This window comes from Amborella trichopoda, chromosome 4 (assembly GCF_054954075.1).
Source record: "Amborella trichopoda isolate Santa Cruz 75 chromosome 4, AtrichopodaSantaCruz75HAP2 v2.0, whole genome shotgun sequence".
Classification (NCBI taxonomy): domain Eukaryota; kingdom Viridiplantae; phylum Streptophyta; class Magnoliopsida; order Amborellales; family Amborellaceae; genus Amborella; species Amborella trichopoda.
The window spans coordinates 39,175,048-39,196,934 of record NC_142339.1 but is presented as its reverse complement, the minus strand read 5'-3'; the positions used below and the strand labels follow the sequence as shown (position 1 = coordinate 39,196,934).

At 35.4% G+C, this 21,887-nt stretch overlaps 1 protein-coding gene and 1 long non-coding RNA gene across 3 annotated transcripts; one reads left to right on the top strand and one right to left on the bottom strand.

Moving 5' to 3' along the window:
• The first annotated feature begins 2,087 nt into the window (after positions 1-2,087).
• Positions 2,088-4,997, top strand: LOC110008484 (uncharacterized). 2 transcript variants are annotated; one of them, XR_016054455.1, is made up of 4 exons: positions 2,088-2,524; positions 3,333-3,876; positions 4,060-4,124; positions 4,213-4,997. It is a non-coding gene; the product is annotated as an uncharacterized LOC110008484 (long non-coding RNA). The 2 variants fall into 2 exon arrangements; XR_002283394.2 differs by having other exon boundaries at positions 3,333-4,124.
• A 750-nt stretch (positions 4,998-5,747) lies between these two features.
• LOC18423752 (protein DETOXIFICATION 21) lies at positions 5,748-21,459 on the bottom strand. The gene is made up of 8 exons (XM_006828349.4): positions 21,170-21,459; positions 14,412-14,953; positions 13,901-13,987; positions 13,657-13,713; positions 13,057-13,295; positions 11,642-11,760; positions 10,474-10,560; positions 5,748-6,023 (listed from the first exon to the last, which is right to left on the bottom strand). The coding sequence occupies exons 1-8, from the start codon at positions 21,425-21,427 to the stop codon at positions 5,922-5,924; spliced, it is 1,491 nt and encodes a 496-aa protein (XP_006828412.1). The 5' UTR covers positions 21,428-21,459; the 3' UTR covers positions 5,748-5,921.
• Between the last annotated feature and the right edge of the window lie 428 nt (positions 21,460-21,887).

Sequence of the window (21,887 nt, the reverse complement as noted above, 5' to 3'; positions counted from 1 at the left end):
CTATCTCCTTTTAGATGCCTTTTGCTTGCTAGAATTGGTAGATCTAAGGGTCTTTCACTTAAATCTAGGGTTTCTAAAGGCTTCGGAGAAGGCTATGGATTTTTAGGTAGGGTCTACTTAGGTTTTCTGAGGGTTAGGAAGAGGTTTTCCTTAGTTTTTTAATATTTTTTATCTCTTAAAATAAAATTCCAATTTTTGGATTTTTAAGGACTTTTTATCTATTTTTTCTAGGTTTTTAGGAATTTTTAAAGGATTTTCCTGATTTCAAAATTCCTAAGAATTTCTATGGATTTTCTATCCATGTGCATGTATTTTTCATATTTTTGTGTAGGGTTTTAAATAAATTTTGTAAGGGGTATTTATAAATTTGAATTAGGGTTAAGGTTGAAATTAATTGATTTAATCTCATAGTTCAATTAAGATTAGGATTAGGTTATTTTTTGTAGTTTTCTATATTTTTCTTGGTAAAATATTCCCAGTCAAAATATGTCCTCCATCAATCAGGCCACGTTTCGGCTCATTGAGCCAAGTGATGTACGGTCGAACATGTTGCATGAGGCAAAGAGCCTTACACTGCCAGCCTAAGGTGTGACGCGTCGTGCATGTCACTTTGGCCCAAATTTAGGGGTGATTTGGTAATTTTGGTCTTAAAACTTTTAAAGCTTGTAACTTTTAATATGTACGGATCCGATTTGGGTTATTCTTAAGCCATTTAAAAGCTTTCAAGGTCTACTCCAACTTGGAAAAAGTTTTCGGATAGTTTTTTTAAGATAATTCTTCTAGATTTAGATCACCTATAGTCTACTAGGATTCGTGTGTCTTTTGGAATCATAATGAATTTTGAGGGGTAGTGTATACAGTTGCTCATTTTTGGCATTCACCTGGGTATCATATGAATAGCAAAGAAGTGAACACCAATAACATGATCAAAATAAACTTTTTTCGAGGAGTCATTATTTCAATTGACCAGTATCTTTTAAGGGAGGCAGTATGCCGATGGATGCTTTTGATTTTTAAAATATCAAACTGGAATTGCACTATCAAATAGTAGCATTGAGAGGTCTCCAATAATCGGGATCCGAAGTGAAAGTCAATATGAACTGTGTTATTTTTGAGTCGGTGAAACTCCTTGCTGTAGTCACCCTAATGCTACTTAGGACCTCAGTGTAGTCATCTTCAACTTTATACCTTTTTTCTTGGGGTCTAGTTTTCCAGTGGAATGAGATTATGATTTAGAAGAAATGATGGAATGATGAATTCCTAGCTAATTAAACTTTTTTGTCCACCTTTGATTCTGATTCTTGCATCACAGTTTTTTGCTTTTGTTTTAGGAACCTATGGGTTGGTTTTTCTTTCCTAAGGGTTTGCATGCATGGCATTTAATGTCTGGTGGCGGCAAAAACATAGTGTTCAAGCCACTTTGAAAGTCTTTCGCTTTTTATAGTATTTTAGAAGATTTTTAAGATTGGTAGGATTTTTTAAAGGGATATGGAGTTTCACGCTACTCTTTAACCGAAGAAATTAATATCTTTTAAAACTTCGTAGAAACATTTACGGGAAATTTTGAAGATAGGGGAGGACTTTCGAAATATCTAATGTTGGTTAGCCTTTTAAGCTTGTGCAACCATTAAGCCCTCTTATTAGTTTTACGTAATGCAATGATGGACATTCTTGTACCTGCCCAGACTGTTTTTCGTTGCATGGGTTTGACATTGAATTTAATTGGGTACGCTATCTTTCGACCGTCATATGAGTTAGACGTCTTTCTATCTCGATTTTTTTTACATCACACGAGTATGCCGTTTGACTTGAGATTTCCTGACAATTTCCCATCGTACGGTTTGGATATCTTTCGATTGGATTGGTGAGCCATTTCAGCTCAAGTCACCTTGAGGTTACGTGAGTCTGAAGATGATTGATAAAAGGTGTCTTAAACTTTCTAATTCTTCAAAAATCTGCCGGACACTGTGGACAACTGCTTTGATTGTTCCAGGCATCTTTCTTGACTGTTTTCACTCTATTCTAAGCATCAGATCTTCGATATCTCATTTTCTTAATACTTCCTCATTTTTTTGGGTCCAAGGACAATTTTTCTCGTGCTCAATCTTTCTAGTCTTTTTTTTTCCATTTTTTTTAATGGGTGTGGGGTCCACTACCCTTTCCTTTTTTTTTTTTTTTCCTTCATTTTTCAGGCTTTTTTTCGTCTTTTTTTTTCTCCCATCCATATTGTACGGACTGGCTTGAGGTGTGTCGTGCACTTCCACGGCATGAAGTTGGCAGGGGGCCGCCTCCCTCCCCCTTTCCATATTTTACATTTTTGTTCTCTCTCTCTCATCTATTTGAGACCTTGGACTCTGCATTTCATCCCTCCCACCTTTGGTCTCTTTGGGTGCATTTCACGCTCCTTCTCCTGTGGGTCAGTGCTTCTGAGTTTTTCTACTTCAGATCTTGTTTAGACATGATTGGTCAAGAGCAATGGTGGACCAAAGATCGACATGTTTCCCGCTCGAAGGGAGCGCGTCAGGTACACATTTTCTTGCTTCTCAATGCTTTTCAAATCATTTCTTCCTTTAATGAATCTCCCTACGTTGTTAGTCATCATAGAGCTGAGAAAACTTCGAACTAGGAATCCATTATATGGAATTTGTTTGTTTTGAGTATGAAGTTCTTATGAAGACGTGCATACCAAGACTTCGATAGCATGTTTCACTGAACTTTTTCATCTCTTTTGGTCATGCACTGAACATGCAAGTTATTTACTTTGACATTTTGAGTATGCATGCTCAATCTTATGCGAGGCTTAGTGTACCATAGTTGACTGATTGTTCCTTTCCAAGACTTTATAATGACTATTTCCCATGTTGACTTAATGTTTTCCTTACTTTGAGGAATTCTGAGTATGTCTGTTATTTTTTCCATGTTGTGAAAGTAGGTTTCCTATTATATTTTTATGGGGGAGCCTTATTCACGTGTTGTTATGACCCTTAAACTTAGTTTAGGATTTAGTTTCATGATGAATTTTATCAAGATATCACACATTTTCCCCAGGACAGCTCGTCTTGGGTGAACATAAAAAATTACCAAATTGCCCATGCTTCTGGGCTAGGGTGAATGTCTCCCTAGGGTGATCCTGGGAGTGCATTTTTTTTTATTTTTTCTGTTCTTTTTCTTTCCAGTGATCATTTGTCATCTGCACCCTAGGAAATCTAGTCCTAGGGAAATCATTTTTATTTTCTGTTTTGAATCAGGCTAGAGATCTTCTCCGATATAGTCTTGATTTTTTATAGTCTTGATTTTTCTTCTTCTTCTTCTGACTATTTATTTGGTTTCAGACCTATATGATTGGGGCCTTCTGTCATTTATATACCATCCTGAGAAGGACCGAGCTTTTATCTCCAGTTTAGATAGGAGACCTATAGGATCAGACCATTCATTATTGATCACTCCCTTCGAACCGAGTTCTGCCTTCGATTGAGATTGGAGGCAAAATCTATTCATTTCCCTACTGAGGATATGGTGAGTATTATAAGAGCTAGGGGCATTTGAGAGCCCTTACTGAGTATCCCTCTTGAGGAGGGAGACGGGACCTCTTAGGAACTTCTCCCCCTCTTGAGAGAAAGAAGAAGGGAAAATATCATATATATCTAAACTGGCTTGAGAATAATTTTGGAGACTAGAGTGGAGTCTCTCATGAGCAATCAGGGAGGTAGGTCGCAGGGAGTACCATGTCCGTCTATTGAGGATATATTGGGTGATGCTGACGAGGTTCATGTTGCGAAGGATAGGAGGCGGATCTCTCTCAAGACCAGGAGATGGCGCGAGAATAAGCTTTTCGCAGCTGAGCCCGATCTTTTCACTGTCTCGGTGGATATGGAGGTGGTGTACAATCCTATGTTTATAGATGAGGTCCAGGAGCCGAGGGCCTTTTTTATTGTTCTTATTTGGTGACTTCATCTTCTTTGATGGGGCGAAGGGATGGGCCAAATATAAGATAGCCTTGCCTACTAGGGATCTGGAGTACCTGGAGAGAGTTGTTTGGGCTCCTGTTATTTTTGTCAGGCTCTCTACGCAGGATTGCTACAGAGGAGGTTACCTATGTTGGAGGATATTCGGTCTTCCTTCATGTACGTGAAAGCTCTTTTCATTCTATCAGTATTTCCCCTAAACTTTTCGGATTGGGCTCTTACCTTTCCATTTCTTATTTGGAACCAGGTTTGGGCGTGGGAGTATGTTGCCATCCCCCGTCCCATCCCGGGTGAGTTTATAGAGCAGATAGTCTTTGGAGTTGTGGGAGATCGACTCTATTTTTTCTTCTCCCAATTCTTTGACACTATGTCAGGTTAGTCAAATTCCCCTTTGATTTTCTTTCACATATCTAATTTTAGGCAACCAAATATTTCCAAACAGCCAATATAAGTAAGTCAATATTTTAAAATCTCCTATTTAGGAAACCAATATCCTAGAAATGGACATTTTCTAAGCTAGAAAGGAAGGAAATCGTTGATTGCAACATCAAGAAGTATATGATTTCAATCAGACCACCACCATCTAGCTCTACAAGACCCCCAAAACAAACCTGTAAAAGAAATATTTTAGTGACACAATATGTAATGCTGACTGCAAAAATTTCAACAACACACTATGCATTTTTGACATGTGTCGGTCTAGATTTATCCAAAATCACCGCCTTTTTATTTTGGGACATTTTTTTCCATTAAATAGAGCCTTTTCCAACTGATTTTCATCCAATTGTAGTACAAAAAACCGTAGTTTCGTATCTAACTTGTAGTCCTTCCAACTGAAACCCTAGACCTTGGCCATTAAACTCTAGATATAGGACACCATTTCCAACAATACTTCAGAGGTAAAAACAATACTTTCAGTCATTCAAACCGCGAGATTTAAAATTCCTAGGTATTTTTCTCTCCCCTAGATTGCATTTATTTATTTAGGACCTATAATTTCCAAGATCAAGGAATAAGGACCTCATCTTCACTATCTAATCCGAGCCCAACTCTGGGTGTCAAGCCCAAGGGTCCCGCATCCACGTTCTTTCTTCCTTTTGTTTCGGTTTTCTTTATTATTATTATTATTTATTAGATCTGTTATTCTTGTTTTCTTCATTATGCTCTTTTCTTTTATTGATAATCATCTTTATTCTTTTAGTTAGTTGTTATTTATGTTTTCCTTTTTCATTTATTGTGCTTTATTATTTTTCTTAGTCTTGTCATTATTTATCTTTATTTGGTTCCTTAGATTTATCATTCGTTCCTATTTTCTCTTTATTTCTATTTCTTTTGGATTTCACACTACCTAAGCCAACTCAGCTGCATATTTACAAAGAATAGGTCTTTTAAGGCTCATTTCTCAACATAATCCACCTCTTCTGACTCTTAATATTGAATTTGTACACGTTCTCGGACATCACGGACTTTGATTAGTTTGCTCAATCTCAAAATCTCGTATAAACATGACATCATGATAAATGGGGTCATAGAAATCAAGCTAAAGTCCATTGGAGGTGATCTAAAATCCTTTGGAGGTATGCTAAAGTCCTTTGGAGGTGATCCGAGACAACTTTTTCCACTAAAAGGCTTCCCATTGTTATTTATTAGGAATTGTTTTCTAATTTTTACTAATAAAGGGTGTTTATTAGATGCCATTAAGTGAGGATCCTTCATTTGTAATTGCTTTATTTTATTACTTTTGCATAGTAAGGGGAAATGTGAATAGAGTCACATGCATAGTTGCACAAATTTTTTTATTTGCATTATTTATTGCCACCTTTCACTTCCAAAGCAAAAATACTAACAATTTGCAACGTTTAAATTGACGTGCAAGCACAATAAAAACTAAGTTTGGGAAGTGGGCTCATGTTTTACAGATAATTGCACCCATGTCGAGGTCCTTCCAAGCCCCTACTAAGCATTCTGCTGGCCGGCAACATTTCCATTGGATGCAGAAGGCTCGGCCTTTGTGGATGGCATATACCACTTATCCACTCTTTCTCTTGAATTCTCAACCTACAAACACCAAAACAGTGGGAAAATAATTAATCATTTTTGGTAGTTAAAAATATATTCAATATTAAGAACAACTACATAATTTACATTTATTAGTCTTTCTTATTTCTCCTGTGAAAACTAATAGAAAAATTTCTTTTTATTTTTAAATTTAAAAATAGTCTCATCTCATATGTTTTATATTTATACTTAAATCCCACTTTTTTATAAATAAAATATTTTAAAATTATTTCTTCTCTATATACTTGATTAAAGTCAAGTTTTGGATTGCTCACCATAATATTTAAAAATATAATTAAGCTAAATAAAAATAACCAAAATACAATACAAATTTAAAATTTTTAGGGATATTTTTGCCACTTTTTTATATTTTTAAATATTTATTATTATTATTATTATTATTGTTGTTGTTGTTTATTATTATTATTATTATTATTGTTGTTGTTGTTGTTGTTTTTTTTTATTATTATTATTATTATTATTATTATTATTATTATTATTATTATTATTTTATAGATTTGAGATGGTGAGAAGTATCAGCTCTTCAAATATGTTAACAGTGATAGAAAATCACTTGTGGGTTCCTGATGAATCATGTTCTATGTTTTGTTTTTACCTCATTTAGAGGCAGAAAGAAGGTATTTCATGCTCTGCCCTTACTCTGTTACGAAGAGTGAAAGAAGATAATTCTATACCTTATTGTTACCTAGTTTCCAAACCAAGGAGGAGGTATTCTCGAAAAGTAGGTAATCACGTATTTGTCTGTCATGTATTATTTGGGAGTATTTTTGCCACTACCTAAAAATGATTTGTATAGAAGTTAGAAAGGGGCCATTTGGGCATGTGATTTTATCTTCTTGTTTTCCTTTTTTATCTCTCTAGAAAGAGTTAAAAGGGTTTTCCTTTTGGTAGAAGTGAGAAAAGGGAAGAGGTGAAAAAGGTGATTTTGTGTTCATCTTTGTGGAGACGTTTTTGGATTATCTGAAATAGAGGAACACAGTGGTAAATCATGGGTTTTTGGGTAGTTTTAAGAAGGCATTTTGTTGCAGTTTTCTACCGGTTTTTTTCCATTGAAATAATATTGTATTTCCTTTGTAAGTTTTTTTTTTTTATAGTGGAACTTTAATTGCAGCTTGCCTGTAGACGTAGCCCTAGGCGGTGAACAACATTATATTTGATGATATGATTTGTCTCTTTTATTTCCTCTCATGATTTGGTGATTATATTTTTTTAATTTTTTTAATATTATTGCACACGATTCCTTGGGCTTGTTATTGGATTATTGATTTCACAGTTTTCAGTTTTGAGTGTGTAATATTCGGAGATCGGTTAATTTGGGGTTCGGATATTTGAATCTCCAACCAGTGGTATCAGAGCATTAGGTTTTGTGCAATATATTTCGTAGAATGACGGATTGTGAAGAAATTTGATGGACTAAATGATTTTGAAATATGGAAAATTCAAGTTCATGATTTTTTGGTCCAATAAAGACTGTACAAAGCATTACTCAGAAAGAAAAAGAAATCAGAATTCATGAGTAATGAAGATTGGGAAGAAATGAACCTTAAGGCTATGGCTACAATTTGGTTGTGCTTAGCAAATATGATTTTATTAATGTAGCAGGAGAGAAGATGACAAAGGGTTTGTGGAAGAAGTTGAAGATGACAAAGGGTTCTATTAAAGAGAAAAATATTTGGTTTGAGGATGAAAGAGGGGACAAAACTTCCTGATCATTTAAACATTTTCAACAATATTATTTGTGAACTTGAAAGTGTTGGTGAAATAATGAAAGATGAGGATAATGTACTTACATTTTTGTGTATTTTGTCGGAATCTTATTAAAATTTAGTAACAACATTAGGTTGCATTAAAAAAGATTTAATTGACATAAGTACTGTTTGTAGTAACTTGTTTGCCCATGAACTCCAAAAAACGACATCTACTAGAGAGCTGGAATCGAAAGTTCACATATTTAAGTGAGAAAGGTAGTTCTTCTTAAAATTCTATAAGAGGTAAGTCCAAAGGCAGACCAAAGTCTAAAGGTTAGGAAACCAAGTTTGTTAATTGGGGATGTAGTGAAGCCGGCCATATAAGGAAAAATTTTACAAAAAGGAAGGGACAATATTCAAAAAAGCAAGTGAAATCAATGAGTCTAAGAATGAATCAAATCAATTGAAGGAATCTATATCGATTTTCATCGAAGAAGAAGTTTATGCCATGTGTTGCAATACTAAATTCTATCATTATTGGATTTTGGATAGTGATGCTACATTTCATATGTGCCTACACAAGTTATGGTTTAGTTCATATGAACCATGTGATGGTGGTTCAGTGTTGATGGAGAATAATTCAAGCAGTAGAATGGTTGGGATTGATATGGTGCAATGAAGGATGTATAATGGAAGTATTCACACACTTGAGAATATTCGATATGTACTAGACTTGAGGAAAATTTTAATTTCTCTTATTTTATTCGATTCCAATGGATAGAAATTCACCGAACAAGGTGGTGTCTTAAAGTATCCAAGGGTGTTCTTGTTGTGATTAAGGGTGTTAGAGTTGGGAACTTATAGAAGTTATTAGGAAGCTCTATTGTTGATGATGTAGCAAATTCGGTAGTGGAGAGTAATGATCTTTTATTATGTTTATAGCATAGAAGATTGTGCCATTTGAGTGAAAATGGTATGAAGATTTTGATGAAGAGGAAGCTAATTTCTACCATAAAATTTGAGGAATATGTATTTTGTGAGCATTGAGTCTATTGAAAATAATATAAACGAATTTTCCAAGCCGGAAGCCATGCAAACAAGAGAATATTTAACTATATTCGAGAAGTTGTTGAAGGAGGTTTGGTTCTGTTGGTGAAAGTTGGAATCAATGAGAATTTGGCAGATATGTTCATGAATACGGTTTCGATTGAAAAGATAGAATGGAACCTAACTTCTCTAGGCTTCATGAAAAGGTGAATGAGGGAATTTTCAGCAAAGCAAACTCTTTGATTTACTATCAAAGTGGAGATTGTTAACGGTAATAGAAAATCACCTATGGGCACCGCATGAATCTTGTTTTGAGCTTTGCTTTCACCTGGTTTAGAGACAGAAAGGAGGTAGTTCATGCTCTGCCCTTACTATGTTATGAAGAGGGAAAGAAGATAGTTTTGCACCTTGCTGTTACTTAATTTCGAGACTGAAAAGGAGGTATTTGTGAAATGTAGATAATTACTCATTTGTCTTTCATGTATTCTTTGGGGGCATTTTTGCACTGCCTAAAAAATATTTGTATATAAGTTAGAAATGGGCCATTTGGTACTACGATTTTTTCTTCTTTTCTCTCCCTCCAAAAACGGTTAGAGTTTTCCATTTAGTAAAAGTGAGAAAGAGGAAGAGGAAGAGGAAGAGGAAGAGGAGAAGGAGTTGATTTTGTTTTCATCATTGTGGAGATGTTATTGGATCATCCGAAGTAGACGAACATGATGGTAAATCGTGAGTTTTTTTGTGGTTTTAAGAAGGTATTTTGGTGAACTTTATCACCCGTTTTTTTTTATTGAAGTAACATTGTATCCCACTTATAAATTTCTCTTTTGATAGTAAAACTTTACTTGCCGTTTGCCCATAGATGTAGCCCTCCGGGGTGAACTACGCTATATTTAGTGTTGTGTTTTGTCTCTTTTATTTCCTTAATGATTTAATGATTTCATCACTTATTTATTTGTCCTAATATTATTGCACATGATTCCTTGGGCTTATTGTTAGATTATCAATTTTACATATTTATCTCCAATAAAATATGAGATCAATCTGATATATAGAAAGGAAAATAAAACTAAAATAAAATGTATAGTCTCAAAATGTGGGAAAAATATAAAATATCCATGACTATTTTTTAGTTTTGATAATAAAGTAAATACCCATAACTATTTTATTTTTTAGTTTTGATAATAAAGTGCGAATTTGTTTGTTTTTGGTAAAATTTCCTTTGTTCTAATTGTTTTTGCACAAACTACCCATTTTATGGTAGTGGAAATCACTACGTTTTTACTGTAAGAAAGAACTTTGTCCGACAGTCTCAACCACCTTCGATTCCTTTGTTCTGTTTAGTTGGTGAGCATGTGATTTGTGGAGACAAAAATTATTGCCCTTCATCCTTAGTCCTATTTCAATTTTGACCATGGGTGAAAAATAGGATCGAATTTAGGTAGTCCGATTGTTTAATAAATAGATAAGCATATAAATAAATGTATTGTTCACTACGAGACCATTTATCTTTGTTATAAGGAGGTAACAATTATTCTTAACCTTTAGATGTCAAGTTAGTAATGCTCTTACAACCACCTGATTGACAAAAATGATTGTAACCTCTTTGTATCAAAGATAAATGATCTATTTATGTAATTTTTTATAGATAAATAAATAGAAGGAGAAATAATCAAAAGATAAAACTTTCTCCTTACCTGCTTATTCCAATCCGTCCTATATGTTATGAAAGCCAAAACCAGGGTCTGAGCCGCTGTACCACATAACATTCCAATCCAAATACCCTACAAAAGAAATAGATAATTTGTGTTTTTATGTTAACTTACAGATAGAACTTGTAGGATTAGTATTGGTGCTAATATTTCTCTCTCAAAATATTTTATGGAAAATTCAACAATGTGTCGGGACTCGGCCGATTCCACTCATGACTCACTCTAGAGGGTGAGGTTGAGTTTCTCCAAGTTGTGTACAACTTGGGGATGTTAAAGAAAATATAAAAATTCCAAAAACATCATAAACATGTGGGATCGAGGTTATGGGATTGATCTATAACCTTTTTGGTGCATGATTTATATGTTTTTAAGTAAAGCTTGACGAGTATTTATTGCCATAGATCCCTATTTTTAAATTTCTTTTTTTTGGATTTTTTTTAAAATGCCCTTACTATAAACATGGTTTTTAAGGTTTGTGAAAGAAAAAAAAGTAAAGCCTCAACTCAAAATCTTGTGGGAGAAATACTTTGGGCATTGAAAACGTAAAATTCATTTTCACCATTGATTATAAAATTCGTAGCTCAAAAAAGGTCAAACTTTGTAAATCCACGAACGCTTAAGAATGGACAGCCTAATAATGTGTTACATTACAAATTATTTTCAGGGCTTGAAATTTTAATTCTTTTTACAACTATAATGACCAAGGTTAAGATGATCGATTTGAAGGTTTTTTACGTCAGAACAATAACTTTTGGTGAGTTTAGAGGTGAGACTTTACTTTTTTCCATGAAGTCTCGGCATTACTTTAACTTTTTTATTTCTCTAAATCCATTTTTTTAATTACTTTTCAAGCTTATTTGGCTTCCTATATGTTGTTTTTTGCTTTATTTTTCTTTTTAAATATTCATTTTTAGCTCAAAAAAAAAGAAGAATATATTATTTTTTTAAAAAAATTTATTTTTCTTTTTTGTACAATTTATTGAGGGCTTTTGAACCCTATGCAAGATTCAGCCTAGTAATCAACCTCGGCCAAAGAACTCGGCACGTTAATTTCAATATTCCTAAATTTTTTTTATAAAAAACAAATCATAGAATAAAAAGTCCATATTATGAAAATCAACAAAAAAAAAAAAAAAAAAAAAAGTATACTGACCTTTACACCTTTGTCAAACAAATATCCAAGTATCAATCCAAGGGGAATCCCAACGATGTAGTAACAAGTGATGTTCACATAAGCCACAGTTGACTGCCAACCGGCCCCAATAGCTACCCCTGGTCACATCCAACTTTATTAGTTTATACAATAAAAGAGTTCTCAATTTTATGTTTTTAGAAAATATACAAAGCACTAAGTCCAAATTAATGTAATTCCCAGTTTTATTGTGTATGAGGTGAGGGCTTAGGGTAGTGAGCAATGGAAACATGAGAAAGAAATGAATTAGGAGAGTAGACCATACTATATCTTTTCACCCTGAAGCATGCACCATTTATAATTTCTTAGATGGTGTAGACTAATGGGATGAACATTTTACCATAGTGTTATCATGATTGGAACAGCCCTATAGTTCAAATTGTTGGAGAGTTGATTGATGCCTTTATTAGTTTCGTCGAAAAGATTGGTTGATTTGGTTAAAAATCAATCAAAATTAATGTTTGATCAGTTTTGGTTAGATGAAGATGTCATTTTTGTCTTATTTAACCTGTTGAACTAAAGCGGACAACTTCTTTTGTGAAGTATTTTATCTTTTAGCTCTTTTTCCTAGTTTTTTTTCTTTTTCTCAAAATCCAATCCAATCGGTTCGACCATAGAGAATCTTGACGACAAATTTAGTTTTATATTCTTAATTGTAGTTTTAGTCCAAAGGCTATCCTTGGAAAACTAGGAACTAAAACTATATTAATTGCAGTTATAGCCCTCGAAGTAAAAAAGGTGGGAAGTGGGAAAATGGGGAGTGAGACAGAGGAGTATGGAGGTGAAAGTAATGCCCTAATCAGAAAGATTTGACATTAGTCAATTAATCCTTTCTTCACAAAAAAAAGTAACAAAAGAATCCCCTCTACCAGCGAACTTGATGACCATTTTGCTCTATATTTTCAAGATTCAAGAACAATATCGAACATTAGAATTAGCTAGACTATTCTGGTCGTCAAATCAGATGGAGGTTACTACTAATTTAACGGGTTAGCCATGATCTTACAATTATATTAAAAAACTAGAACAAGTGCTTAAAAGATGAAATATTATTACTTTTTGGAATACTAAGATGAGACCTGGTTGGAGTGGAACTCCAATGTCATGTGCCACCCATGACTCTAGCCACTTCTACATAGAGCCCCATTCTTACTACCCCACATTGTTTTGTTGTTCTAACTTATCAAAAGCGCTCAGTCCGACATAAAGAAGCGGGTTAAACATCGGTTTTTATTAGTTTTCAACCAAAATAGATTATTGTTTCGGAAAAAACAAATAAAGATCTTTATTGGTTGTTTAACTAGTCAGACTGGCCGATCCGATCTTAATAACACAAAGATTATCACTAATATGAATTATAGAATGCAGTGACTTACCGGATAGGACTGGTTGGACACTATTGAGAAGGACAGAGAAGGCTAGGAGAAATGACAAGTCAATGACTGCATCTCGGACTTGCTTGTCATCTGTAAATATGTAGGCCACCTCCTTCCGAAACACCATGAAGAACACCCAAAGCACACAACCCAATGCAAAGGATGTAAATAAAACTACCATAGTTGCAAATTTTGCACCACCTGCATTCCCGCCGCCCAGCTCGTTTGCTACCCTCACACTGCAATATTGTAAAATTAGCACGTAGCATAAAGAAAATGAAGAAAGAACAAAACTGAAGAAAAGGTTTTCAGCATTGTTTCAAAAATTGGACTCAATCCTTGAATCAATAAGGATCTGGTTCTGATTATCCCAGGCTGAATAGGATGATTCCTGAGTGAGAGTTACAATTTGCAAAAAGAATAAAATATATGAGAAATTCAAATAAGATGGGGCAATTCCATGAATTTCCCATTCAAAATGGACCGGCTCCAGATCCCGATCCGACTTGCACATTCTGAGTCAGATGATGCTTTTTCAAATCCCAATCTGACTTGCGGTAAATACAAAGAGCTGAAAGCATGAGGTTGCTGGAAAGTTACCTTGCACCTGCAAGGAAGCCAACAGCAATCATCATCTCCCAACCATTCATATTGATACTGTAACACAAGAAGAGCATGGTTAGCTTTCTGTTCTCATGGTTATTAACATCGGCTCCAAGGATAATTATAAAATGAAAATCACAAAGAAACGGGGAATTTTTCAGAGAATGTCGGCCTCGCTCTCATACACACACATACTTCAACACACACACAATACAAATTACATGATAGAATGCGACATTACCAAATAGCGAGCGAGTCTATGGCAACCTTTGCGTCCTTTAAGTTTCCAGTAAGTACCACCAATATAGTGTTGTACCATAGTTCCAAGCTGTTCCCACCATTCGAAACATTTAAGAAATAAGACTCAATGTAAATGCATTTGGGTCAAAACTTACTCAAAAAATAAACCACTGATATCCCAAATTTGGAGATTGATCCCACAATTACTCTGAGCCTAAGAAACACTTAATCGAATAGTTATGAGTATTACAAAATACAAATAGGGCTGGAAATATGTGAGGCGACCCAGCCCAAGCCTGGACGAGAACTAGGACGAATTGAGTCTGGGCCAGGACCATATGTCCACCCTACCTAGTGTTTCCTTTACCCAACTGAGCCCAGCCCAGCCCAGCCAGGACAACCAGGCTGGAGCCCTGTTCAGGACAAGGCAATCCCCATGAAAGCCCTACATAGAAACAAATGCAAAACCATAATCAAAACCTAAAATAAAGGAAAATTTATAGATAACATACCATATCATGACCCCAGATGATAAAGAGAGCTTGAAAATTGGCCACAAATCATGGAATGCCGCCATGCTGAGCCCAGTCCAAGTTAGAGGACACCACCCACCAAATATGTAGATCAGCTGACCAATCACTGGAATCCAATAAGCAACGATATTCGATGACAAGACACCCGTGACACCGTACCCGAGCCCATTTCCAAGAACCCAACACATGACGATGTGCACCACGATGGCTGCAGCCGCAAACCACACGATGACCTTATTGTTGGACTGTGCTTGTAGGTACATTTGGCAAGTGAAAGAGAGAAGATAGGAGAAATGGATGGGAAGGAACCATAGGGCGACGGACCCGGCCACCTCCGCTATCTCAGATGTTTGCCCAATTGCTTCTAAAATGGGTGTTGTAAAGAGGTAGAGGGGGAGGAGGAAGAGGGATACTCCCATGAGAACTACCCATGATCTTTGCAGGTAAATGCCGAGCATGTGGTACTGCTTTGCGCCATAGCATTGCCCGCATAGTGTCTCTAGCCCGCTTGCCATGCCCAACTGAAACACATTCTTTACTTGCTTAGTACCTACAGGTTTTAGGAAACTCGGTTCTCGGGTTTTGGGTGCTCCAATTGACTCACGCGAGTTCGAATCGAACCGCTTGTGTCTGAGTTGATGCCTCCCAAAGGGCAAAAACACTAGAGATTGGCATGTTTGGTTCATGTGAAATTGTTTTTTTGAAAACATTTTCACATGAAAAAATTCTTTTATGTGGTTAAGTGTGCGAATATTTTCATACCATCTTTTCACACCAAATGGTAACTAATAACTAATTGACACAAAAATTATCTCACACTTAATCACACGAGAGAACTTTTTTCATATAAAAATATTTTTCGAAAAACAATTTCACGAAAAACCTTTTTCGTTTTTTATTAAGTTAGAACTTAGAAGCTAGTAAAGAGGAACCAAAAGATGAGTTCTTGTCCTCTGTTTTTCTCTCCGCCTTTTCTCTCTCTCAACCTGCAATCCTCCTCTCTCTCTCTATCCTCCTCTCTCCCTCTATCTTTCCCACTCTCCTTCCTCTATCGGCAACCCCAATTTCCCTCTCGTCAATTTCAAAATGTTACTATTTATTTGTCACTAAAAAAACTACAAAAAAAAATGTTTCATAAAAAATTACCCAATAAAGAATTACACAATATTGAGAATGTTAGAATTTAAAAATGATAAGAATATAATAAAGATAAGTGATTCTATAGGACCCGCTCCCACCTATGTGTGTAGGATCTCGAAGAATCACCATTAAATTTAGCACAGATATTTAAAAAAATCAAATCCCACACCCATGTGATAACTTTTCTAGAGATCCGTACCAAATTTAATGGTGATCCTTTTGAATCCTACACACATGGGTGGGAAAGGTCCTATAGGATCATTACTCTATAGTAAAATCTCTGAATTTCCGATATTGGGAAGTACTTTGACCTTATATGTTTATTTTTACATTTTTTTCATTTTTTTAAAATTATTTTTAAAATATTTTTGGGCACAAATTGATTTTTTAAATCATGTTTTTTACTAATCTCATTTAGATGTAATTTGTTTAAATATACTTTTAAAATACCTTTTTATTTTTTGAGATTTTTTTGAATGTTTTTATTTTTTAATCCTTTTTTAGCTCTGTCAGCTGCAATCAAACACTGTCGTCCAATAAAATACTGCCCAAGCCATCCATCCTCAAGCCAGTTACCCAGCCATGAAATCAAACAACGCCCAAGACATCCATCCCTAAAGAACTAAGTGGAATATAATATCAATTTTTTTTTTGGATAATTTATGGGGGAAGATTGATCTCTGCTCATTATTTTTAAATAATTTAAAATTTAGTTTTTTAAAAATGATAATAAATGACGTTGGTGGGAATAAGAACCACGGTGATTAAGGTGTGCGGGTACTATAAAACCCAGCCGCCTTCCCAAACGTGACTTGTTTTATGAAGAAAACAGTGAGGGTTAAAGGCAAAAGAGACGTTATGTCTCCGAATAAAATAATAAGAGCATAAGGAAAAGAGACTTGATGCGACGAATCACTTTAAAAAAAGATTTGTTTTTGGAATCAATGTCCAATTTGACTTTTCTATACAAAGGTTCCACCAACGCACAAAAATTGAAAACACATAATTGAGAACGTTTTTTACACATTGTAAAAGACAGATGCCCTTGTCCTTGATGCAAACAACAAATATGGGGTTCCTTATCATTGACGTGAAATTTTGAGAACATCATAAATAAAGAATATTTTGTTTTGGCCTTCTCAAGGCTATTTTAAATATGAAAATAAATATAATAAGACCATTTATTTTTGAAAGTGACAACAATTATTTGCTATTAATAATAAAAAAATAATTATTACTTGCTGTTGGATATGAAATTGAGTGGTTAAGAGGATATTATTGACTAGGTACGAAAACAAAATTTCGTGAATTATATGACACATTTTGATCTGTCAGATTTTATGTCCAATGGCTAAGAATAATTGTAATTTCTATGTACTATAAATATATGACCTCATGGTATACAATCATTTTTAATATTTATTGTATATTCAAATGCATATTTCAATTAGGGATTGTATACTATGAGATGTTCTACTTTTGTTGTACGGAGGTCACAATTGCCTTTAACCATCAGGTTTGATATCTGATAGCTTGAAGTGTGTCACAAAATGGGAAATTTTCATTTTAGATTTTATACCCAATCAATGATATATACCCAGCCACTTGATCACATAGTTAGAACTTTGAAGAGATGCTCTAGAATAACGGTTTTAAAATTAGTTGAACTAAGACAGTTTATGAAATGCAAGTTTAGTAATAATAGGAGTAGAGACGAAGAAGTAGTTAAGATTGACAGCCATGAAGTACAAAAATAACTGTACTTTCGATACTTTGGGTTGATAATCCAAAAAAATAGAGAGATTGAGGAAGATGTCGTACATAGAATTAAAGCTGGGTAAGAGAAGTGGAGATGCGCAACTGAAAATTTATGTGATTGCCGCATACCAATAAAGCTAAAGGGTAAGTTCTATAGGACAGCTATGAGATTAGCTTTGTTTTTATGGGGTGAAATGTTGGACAGATAAAAAACAATATATCCATAAAATGAGTATAGCGGAGATGATGATGTTCAGATGGATGAGCGACAAGATAAAAAGGGATATAATTCGAAATAAATCCATTCTGGAAAGTTTAGGTGTGGCACCAATAGGCGATAAGATGACAGAGTGTAGACTTAGGTAGCCTGATCATATGTGACATCAACCCAATACAACACCTGTTAAGAGGTGTGAGTAAGTTCAAGTGGAAGGATTGAAAAGGGCAAGGAGGAGGTCCAAAAAGATCTGGTTGGAAGTGGTCCAAAAAGATATAGGGGCTTAGGACCTCGTTGAAGGTATGGCCTTAAATAGACCAGAATAGCGGATCAGGAATCGTGTAGCCGACCCCAATTAACCCAATTAATTATAAAAAGATTGTGATGATAATGTTGGGTGATTGTGGCCATTAAAGGCCTTATGAGTGCTTGTAATAAACATTTTGATATAATAGAACATGAACTCAATGGGAGTATGATCTTGTTTGAACCATGCTAAGCAAATGATGTTTGCTAATACCGAACTGAGCTTGACGCGTTAGACCAGTTGATTGAGAAAAACCTATGTTACCTGGGCATCAAAAACTATCTGATAAGGGTTCTAATACGTCATCCCTTGATGAGGTCAAAATATGTACGGATGAATGAGCCAAGGGACTGCTTGACCCTAGTGTGTTATGGTAGCCTTCAAAGACGAGGGGCCAAAGCCTCATACGTGAGCCATCACACGACATGCATATATGAGAGTCGTTTCGAGAAAGCAAACCACGCTTCGGGAAAGCAAACCACGTTTCGGAAAAGCAAACCATCTTTCAGGATGAAGCTTATGCATGTGCGATAAATACCCGTATCAGTTATGAGAGCTGTGGTCGCATCAGGTATAGGTGACCTTGATACGTCTCTAGAGGAATGAGAGTTGTGGTCGCATCCAGTCTAGGTGACCTTTATACGTCTCTAAAAGAGAACTTGAAATCTACAAACTGGGATTACGACCCCTTGACTCATCAACCAAACTTTGGTGACCCACTAATGAGGCCCTGCAAGGATTGCCCGAAATTAGTAAGTTTTGTGAGTTTGAACCTAAGTTTGAGATTTGTGATCTAAGAGGAATTCATAGTTCCATTGAAGGGTTTGGCCTAAACTTGCTTTTCCGGTTGGGAATAAAGGTTGATCGTTGATCCCATGCCATCGGATGGTGGTGACTCAGTGTGGGGTGTAAGAAGCATAGTTGTAGTAATCCCGGACACTCTCTTTTTGTTTTTTGCCATATTTAATATTATAGTCTTTATATTCATAGTATAAGAATTATGGTTATTTTCTTTGATTAAAAAAAAATTGGTTTAGTGGCACCAAGATTTTTAAGATCTTGAATTTATTAGTTTTATTTTCTTTGAAGCAAGAGTTGTTGTAATAAGACTATTTGTAAGTGATCTTTGCCAAAAGAATAAAAGAAAGAAAAGAAAAGAGATAAAAACTAAAAAACTAAAAATAAAGAAAATTATAAAAAACCCTCCAAAATATATTTTTTATGCAACTTACCCCAACTAACTTTTTCTCTCACTTTTTTTCAAAAACAAGCTTTTTATACAAATACCCCACAAGGGAAAAAGTTCATTCTTTTAGACGAAAATGCCCTTCCCATAGCAAATTGCCAAAGCGCACTTAAACAGTGCCGAAACCTTGTGACTCAGAATGCTCCATTGTCGGAGCGCACTTACGCAGTGCCGAAGCGCTGTGTTATACTGCCAGAGCGCACTTATACAGTTCCGGAGCGCTGTGTTACACTGTCGGAGCTCACATACGTAGTGCCGGAGCGCTGTGCCATTCCCTTAGCACATTGCCGAAACGCACATACGTAGTGTCGAAAAGAAGTGTCATTCCCTTAGCACATTGTTGGAACGCACATACATAGTGTTGGAGTGCTGTGCCATTCCCATAGCACATTGCCGGAACGCAATTAAATAGTATCGAAGCCCTATGACTCAGAATGCTCTATTGCCGGAGCGCACTTACGTAATGCCGAAGCGCATTTACACAATGCCAGAGAGAGGTGTGGGTAAATGGTAAAATAAGGGTAATTTTACTTTTTTTTTAATTTTTTGGATGGTTGGGGGTATTTGTTAGGAAACATTATTTTGTGAAAAAAAGTGAGAGAAAAAAATTAATTAGAGGTAAATTGTATACTAAATTTAGTTTAGGAAGTTTTTTTTTTGTAATTTTTTTTTAAAAAAATTATATCCCGGATAAGATAATTTATAATGACGACAAAAATTATAAAGAGTCAATTATTTGCGAGGTGAGGCAGGCGTACGTTTGTGTTTCTGGCGCAGGCATGAAGCACGTCTTACTCGAACACGTAATCAGTGACGATATTAATTGTTAAGTACAACGCAGAGGTAATGAACCTTTCTCGGTCTATTTGACCATGTTTATTTTAATACTTCAAGGTTAAAAAATAATAAAATCAATATACGGTGATTTGGGACAGTAAATGTTTTTTTAAACGCTAGTCTTTACTCTTTTTTAGTAGTGTGTTACGGGACTTAGTTAACTCTTTTTTGACACCACTAAGTAAGTTGTGTCATCGTATGGATATGTATTGATACATATCATCTATATGGATAGATATCTCTTGATAAAATTATGATATGTAACAATACGTTACATATCTTTTAATAAGATTAGGTGGTATCAATTCATAATTGTTGGTATTTATTTTTAACGCTATATATTTATACAGAGCCTATGATTAATCAATTTAATAGAATTCTGGACCTCTCAAAAAGGCCCTATCTAATAAAATTCTAAAAAAGAAAAAAAATAAGAGCCGGGTTCGGGTTCGGGTGTGTCTTGGCTCAAGCCTGGCCCCGATTGGTCCGGGCCACAAACTGTGGCCCAAGCCCTCATTTTCAGCAGACCCGGGCTAGGCCATCCAGCGGGCTAGGCCATCCAGGCCATTGCCAGTAGCAAGGCGACTTCGTGGCAAGTTATGTGGCCAAATGGATAGGGCCCAAATAACTGCTAAAAACTATAAGAACACGTGAAGATATAAAAAGATGAGAAAATGCTAGTTTTTTTTGTTAGAAATATTTATTTAGAAAAGTTTGCTAGTTTTTTAGATCATTGGGAAACTTTTATAAAAAAAATTTTAAAATATTCACGATATAAATATAAATTTCGATAATCCATCTTTTATTGCTTGTTTTCATCATATTTGGTCTCCTAATGATTCCTATTAATTATTTGATTCTGATTGTTGAAATGAGTTTTAGAAATTTGTTACCTTTGAATTTTTTTTTTTTTTTGCAGTTGTTTTTGGGTGTACCTAACTCGGGCTGAGACTACTCGGACTCGCCTTGGCCGAGGCGATCCTGTAAACTCTGTACACTAAATTAATGTAAAAAATAAATTGCCAACAAACCCCATTTATTCCGATTCTTGCTTTGAACTTTTGAGATTCATTACAAGTCAGGCCAAAATCGATGTAGACAGAGAATGGAGAGATGCACCGCTCATGATGATATACAGATAGATTGCAGAGAAGGAAAATGTATCATAAGACTAAGTTTTAAGCTTCAAACAACGTAGGATTGATTGATAAATAGAGAGAGATAGGGGGTACCATGGCGGCGTTGCAGAAGCGGATGAGGACGGTGAAGGTGAGGGAGTAGGCGGCGAGATACGCGGCGCCTCCGATGTGGCCGATATAAGCCTGACTTACCATGGAAACCCCAAAGGTTGAGGCCCTGGTGAATATGGCAGGAGCAGACACCCTCCATAACTTCTTAGACTCATCCCAAAACCTCTCTCCAACTCCCTTCTCTCTCTCCTCCTCTTCCTCTCTCTTCACCAGAAGAGGGCTTTCACACCCCCTCTCCATTGCTGATTTATCACAGTCAGGTGGATGGGTGTGAATTTTCCTCGAATTATGGAGAAAGGAGCGGTCTTTATTGGGGGTACGATTGGCTCTCTCCCTCTCTACGTATAAGTTCCATGTCCCTTTTTGTAATTAAATTTCCCTACCTTATCCCCAACATGCAGCCTTTTCCGTAAATAGCTTAAAGGGTGCGGCTTCAAAAAAATAAAAAAACATACAAACAAACAAAAGAAATAAGTGGGGGTTTGGGCCTGCCCTTTTGGTGAGAATGGAATCACAGGCTTTCACCATAGCGCTACCACAAAGGCTCCAGCTCATTCTCTTTAGGCTCCGAACAATCAAAATAAGGTGCACCTTTAAATAACGTCGAGATATGTTTTTCGAAACTGAAAATCTTTTTTGTGGCTTGAAACTTTGTTTTTATTTATAATTATGAACTTCAAAGCTTAAAAAATTGGTATAG

Bases quoted from the DNA above. Each gene is read 5' to 3' on its own strand.
- LOC18423752 (XM_006828349.4), bottom strand. From the start codon at position 21,427: ATGGAGAGGGGGTGTGAAAGCCCTCTTCTGGTGAAGAGAGAGGAAGAG. The intron at 13,714-13,900 runs GTAATGTCGCAT...CTTGTGTTACAG, and splicing joins ATAGACTCGCTCGCTATTTG to TATCAATATGAATGGTTGGG. The intron at 11,761-13,056 runs GTAAGTCACTGC...GGATGTGACCAG, and splicing joins TGTCCAACCAGTCCTATCCG to GGGTAGCTATTGGGGCCGGT.